Below are 6,442 nucleotides of genomic sequence, written 5' to 3' on the forward strand. Positions count from 1 at the left end.
TGATAAGTTGACTATTCTTATTGGTATCGTTTTGTTGCTGTTGAAGCTACTATTTGATGTTGAATATTTCACTTCGTTTTTATACTGCTAGTCGAGAACCCCATAGCTAATGTCCTTTTCACATGCTAAGTTGCTGTTTGATTATGAGAGCATTCTATCTGTTACTCTTCTGTCCTGGTATCTTCACCACTTCTCACCCTTCTTTTTTTCTTGTGATTCTTCTTTTGTTCTAGTAGTTTAAGAAGCTAAAGCAGTGTTCTCTGATTTAGCCCGTGTTAGTGCGCTTGGGGTGTAAGACCCTCGGTGTGACTAACATTTCGGCTGCCCACATTTAGTACACTTGGGGTGAAAGACCTTCGGTGTGACTAAATGTTCCGGCCTTTGTAAACCATTCTTGTTTTGTTATTAGAGATCTTGCTTCTTGGCTACCATAGTCTTCTTGTTTCATTTTGTATTTGACCCATATTTCATTTATTGGGGTCAGAGTATTTAGTATGTTTAGTCTCGCTTATTTATGGTGAGAACATTCTACAAATCAGCTTCCTTTATCTTCAAATATAAGTCGCTAAGATTGTGGGGGGTGTTGAGAAAAAGGTTTCAATCTTAGCTTTGTTTCCTTATAGACAAGTTAAAGGACTGAAGTATATATTTCATGAAGATGAGGGGTCAAAGATGTACAAGCTACAACTTCATTACACCCGTTAACGGATATATTAAAGTACAGATATATACATCAATATATGAAGAAAAGAAGCAGAAAGCAATATACAAGAACTACTACTCTACCAATGAGAGTCTGCCGATTTTAATACACCATAGTCCCCTTCATATTTCCTATTTGTTTAGCAGAGTGTTCGATGTTCTTCTACCTAGTATTATATTAAAACCTTTTTTTCTTATTATTAGTATAGCTACTCTTTTATTTGTTATTGATGGTGTTGAATCTTGTTTTCAGCTTTTACATATCAGATTGTTATCAGATTTTTATTTATTTCTTCAATTTGCATCTGAATACACCATAGACCCCTGCTACAGAATGATGTCTTAGCTAGAGCATGACTTCGGTCAAACATGGCTCCTTTGGAAAACCATCCGTCCATTGATATTGCCAAATACAGAACATGGGCCTTTCAATCTTCCTACCATCATGAGACTGGGCTCTTGACGCTTCACCAACAAACTTTGTTCCCATAATTATAATGTTTGGATCAAATTTATTGGCTAAATTTTCTTCTTTTTCCGGGGATTAGTATTTCCATTGTCTGAAATTTCCAATCCTATAATACTTCTATTTCATTCATGTGCTCCCCTAAGGCCTGCCCATGGTTTAGTTTGAGTTGGGCCGCATCACAATACCTATATAAATATATTGGGCTAACCCTGCTGACTGGTCTAGGAAAGTTATGCATAGTTGCTTTGGCCTTTACTTTTCTTCTTTAAACACAAGGATTTTACCGGAATTTTGACAGTTCAATCCCATTATAATATTCTTGAAAAAGGCTAGCTGGACATTACATGATAAACTCTCAAGTACCTAAATAAATTTTAAAAGACTTAGCTAATCAACTTGCAATAATAATGTTGTGATCATTCGAATCCATACATCCACAGTAATTGAAGTGCTTACATAAATCATCAAAGATTGAATTATATCAACTTATCAAGTGCAATTAATTTGATCTCTAAGTTTGTACATTTTAGAGTAAAGCACGCCCAAGTGAGAGAACTCTAAAACACACATTCCTTTCTTTGAACAATGAGTAAATTAAATCAAGTTTGTTTTATTATTGTTCATGAATTCAGAACCATGGAATACGCAAATATTTCTCTCATAAAGAAAACAGAACCACTCAAAAAGAAAACAAAGATTTGTTTATTCCAACCCTGCAAAAACATCTAAATTTTCCCTTCAAGAAAAGGGGCACTTTGATGAGCTCAAATCAGTGTTAGTATCACCGGGGATGGTAGTACTCCCATTCTTGATCAAACCTGCAAGCAGCTCTCCCCTGTCATAGAAGAACTCCGCCGACACGATCTTGAACTCTTCATTCAACTGTAAAAAGAATGCCCGAATACAGAACATTAATTATATACTTAACACTAGAAATTTAATAAAATGATATGGTAAATATGATTATAAAGTTAATAGATCTCACCTTAAATATGGAGACACCGATCATTTCTGCAATTTCTTTGGTAGGTAAGTGGCCCTTAAATGAACCTTCCATGTAACCCCAATGCCTAAACTTATAAGCAATCACTGGAGGACCAGAGTAAACCTCAAGAACCTCCATTGCAAAACCCTTTGGAAAAGTATCAACGAAGATTTTATGAGCCGATTCAGAACTTTCCTTTGTAGGATCATATACTCGTACCTTCTCTGGTAATGATGTTTGAAGAAACATATTGTAAGCCCCACCTTCTGCTTTTCTGCCTGCAATTATATGCTGTGTTTATCACTTGGCAAAAATCATATATAACTAAATTGATGATGTTGTTTGTATGGAGATAATTACCATTAATAAAAATACTCTCAAATAATTTTTCAGCATCAGTACTTTTCATATCTTTGCCATTTGGTTTGTGGACTAGCTCCATTTCCCACGTTTTCACAAGATTCTGAACTTGCTCTCCCAATGAACCCGGAGGCCATATCTAGCGTACCAACCAAAGTAAACACCGCTTAATTATTTTGCAGACGAGACACCTACAATATTGTAGCGATTGACTCAAACAAGAAAAAAAAAGGTACAAATTAAGTTTGTGATTAAAGAATATATACCAAACCTTGGTTTTCCCTTCTTCAAAGAGTTTGTTGACTGCATCATAGTTAGGGGGTGCACCCTCCATCCATATGGTGTTCTTTTCACCTTCTCCACTCATGAAACATCTGTACTTGTCTACATCTGAGCCTTTGTATTGATCCATTAATTAATTGCTCTTTCTAGCTTACTACTTGACACGATACAAATATGTGAGTCTACTATATATAGGAGGTGGAGTAGGGTCCCATCAAGTTAGCTATAGGGTATTTGATAATTTCATTTCTGCTAACTCGTAAGCGGGCCGACCCTGCTCAACCGGTCGGTACTTTTCTAGGTAGGGATCAATACGGTTGCAAGATTAAACTCAATGGAATTAACGAACTCGGCTAGCTAGCTGGTGCTCGCAAAGGGGCCAGCGATCATCTATTCTATTATTTGAATAGCTGATATGTACATAATAATTTTTAACCACACACAACATGTATAATTAACATATTGTCCGGGTATATTGTGTACAACTATGATGCATACTATACAATCGTTGCATATATGATCACAAAATAATTGTACGTGCCTTGTTACTAAAAAATGGCTAAACACATTTTTGTACCGTTCGTAATTCCTAATATATCACTTATTTAAAAAAAGATAGATAAATTTTTATAAATTTTATTGCGTAGATGGTAGATATTATATACATAAAAGCGTATCAAAATATGTTCTATAAAGTGACAATAAATTCAACAAATCGTTCCATAAAATTAGAGAAATTCAACATATCTATAATCCCTTATAAAGCAAACTAACTTTAAGTCATTAAGAATCTGATAAGTTTAAAATGCCCCTCACTTTAATACATCTTTCTATACCCACCTTTACAGTTGGACTAAACTACCCCGAATCTATCTCATTTTTAAAAACAAAATTCCGTCGCAACGCGCGGGTATTATGCTCGTAAAACATAGATTAAAAGTGAGATCGTAAATTCTTTCAAAAAAATAAAAAAAAAAAATTAAGTGAGATCGTAAATGCATCATTGCATGTGCTTCAATTAATTATTAATTAGTCTTAATTTTTCGAACAATATTAATTGGAAAATGCTAAAAGAAGCTCTTAGTGCTTCACTTAACGTGCATAAAAAGGTTGTACATTTCCATATTAAATGTTGGACCCCTAAATTTTATGATAAGTGTACAACTAATTAATGCACCTTAACGAAAGCTTTTAAGACTTTGTTTAGCAAAACCTATCTTAATTTGGTTCATTATACTCCGTACAAATTAGAGTACTTGACTTTCCGAAAAATAATGACATCATTAAATATAACAAGTGGAACCAGTAAAATTTATAATTTAAAACGATGGCGGAGATCGGATCTACTCGACTTCACCAAGTTGCAACGGGAAATTTGTTCAATATATATTAATTAATTTAATATGTATCTTTGGAATTTTGGATTCCTCGTACCACTTTAAACTAATCTTTTTTCCACGATAAACTATCTTTGTTAAACTTTGTTAAAAAAGTATTTTTTTTGAGAATTAATATTCGTACCACAATAATCAATAAATCTACCACAACTGTGCATCACATATTTGTACAGTACGTTGTGAAGCTTGTATATTGTGTTATATTTATCATTTTCTGTGGTACGCGTACGTTTATCATCTCTTTTTTTTTCTTTTTCCTTTCACGTTAAACACATTAAACGAGATAAAAGGATTCTTTCTTCTATATCTATACTATATTAATAAACAAACTAATCTCCCCTCTTTTCAACTCTTTACCTTTAAAATACCTAAAATACCCTTAATTTCTACCACATTCCTAACTCACACACTAAATCTACTTAATATATCCCTAAAATATTTACACCCATCTTTATCCAAAACTATCTATCTCTTTTATTAATTAATTTAAATATTTATACCTAATATCTCTATAATATTCTTAATAAAGTTATTTAAAAAGATACATTCCTTAACCATAAAATAACTACACTATTATTTACGTCAATTACTTTTTGATTAATAACCACAACGTTACCACCACCACTACTAGTACCACCCATTGCCGCCATCACCGCTACATTGCGCGAGTACCCATCTCGTTGTATTATAAGAGTTCGACTTGTTAATTTAGATGAATTTGAATTTGCTCGACTCGTACATAGAAATTTAAACCTGATTTATTTAGTAAATATTTTTTTTATTAAAATTATATATATATATATATATTTAGAAGGACGTGTTAATTGATTAGTGGTTCGAACCCTAACAGTAACATCCAAACGGACAGTATGCTAAGGGTTGGAACCTGAAGGCACCCCTAGAGACCAAAAGTGCGATAACATGGCCCGCACATGTCTAAAGCAGTAAAAAAAATTTACATATTATAATTTTCTTTTCTATACTTCGATTATAAATATGTATAAAAATATTAAATTATAAGTTATATTGATTCTTAAAAGTAAATATATATAATAACTAGTTTAGTAACCCGCATATTATGTGGGCAGATCAAAAATATTTTTACTTTAATTTACCAAAAAATGTTTGTAAAAAAAATATATATATATATATAAACTTAAAAGAAAGCATGTAACCCATTCACATATAAAAAATTAAAATATTTAAAAGTGAAAATATTTAATGAAGGAATAAAAAATCAAATTTTAATTAGATATGCATGATGTCATAAATTAATTATATTAAAAAAAAATAATTAGTAAGAAAATATCTCACAATAACAAATAGGTTTTCTATTAATAAAGATAACATTATCATAATTTTCTTTTATTTATATAAGAAATGACTAACAAGCATATTTGTTTGAGAGATGGAAACTTTTCACGTACGACAAATTGTATAAATGATGTGTAAAAATGACACAATTTATTGATTTAACCACATGAAAACTTAGCTTAACAAGACTAATGCGTACACATGATAGATCATGTGTACCACACCCATATATACTACGAGATCTCTACAAGACCATTCCATTATACATTAGTCTAATTATACAATTAATTCAACTGCATATGCATAGTTGCAAATTGCAATCTAGCTGCTAGAAAACAATCTATGTTTCTCTTAAATTAGTACATCGGATGATTTTTCTAATAAAACTAGACATATGTCCACGTGTTGCTACAATCATAGAGGTAATGTTGAAAATTGTGGTGGCGGCGACGGATGATAATGGAGTAATTGGCGAAGGGAGTGGCGACAGTGGCGAGGTGATTATCAATGTGAAAGTTTTTTATTTATAAGTGGCAGTGTAGTTATTTTATGGTTGAAGAATTTATGTTGTAAATTATTGCATTAAGGGTATTACTAGTATAGAGAGTGAGTTATTAGAGAGATAGATTGTTGAGGGACAATTTTAATTTGGTATTTTAAAGTCTTAATTAATACAAAAGGGATGTGGTAGTTCTTTTTATAAAGAAACTAGACGGATGCCCGCGTGATGCGACGACAATGGCGGTAGCAATGACGGTGTGGCAATGACGGTAGTGGCGGCGACGATGTGCAACGGTGGTGGTGGCGTGGTAGTGAATGTGAACTCCCTGAAAAGCCTTAGTTGAGCCCATAAATTAATTGATTTAAGAGAGGTTAATATAATTTGTTTAAGTGTTGGAGGATCTATGTTGTAAGTTATTTCATTAAAGGTAT

The 6,442-nt window shown here is 32.6% G+C and overlaps 1 protein-coding gene across 1 annotated transcript; it reads right to left on the reverse strand.

The window, feature by feature from the left end:
- Positions 1-1,822: 1,822 nt before the first annotated feature.
- Positions 1,823-2,928, reverse strand: LOC122586135 (pathogen-related protein-like). The gene is made up of 4 exons (XM_043758241.1): positions 2,788-2,928; positions 2,517-2,655; positions 2,157-2,434; positions 1,823-2,053 (listed from the first exon to the last, which is right to left on the reverse strand). The coding sequence occupies exons 1-4, from the start codon at positions 2,926-2,928 to the stop codon at positions 1,910-1,912; spliced, it is 702 nt and encodes a 233-aa protein (XP_043614176.1). The 3' UTR covers positions 1,823-1,909.
- Between the last annotated feature and the right edge of the window lie 3,514 nt (positions 2,929-6,442).

This window comes from Erigeron canadensis, chromosome 1 (assembly GCF_010389155.1).
Source record: "Erigeron canadensis isolate Cc75 chromosome 1, C_canadensis_v1, whole genome shotgun sequence".
Classification (NCBI taxonomy): domain Eukaryota; kingdom Viridiplantae; phylum Streptophyta; class Magnoliopsida; order Asterales; family Asteraceae; genus Erigeron; species Erigeron canadensis.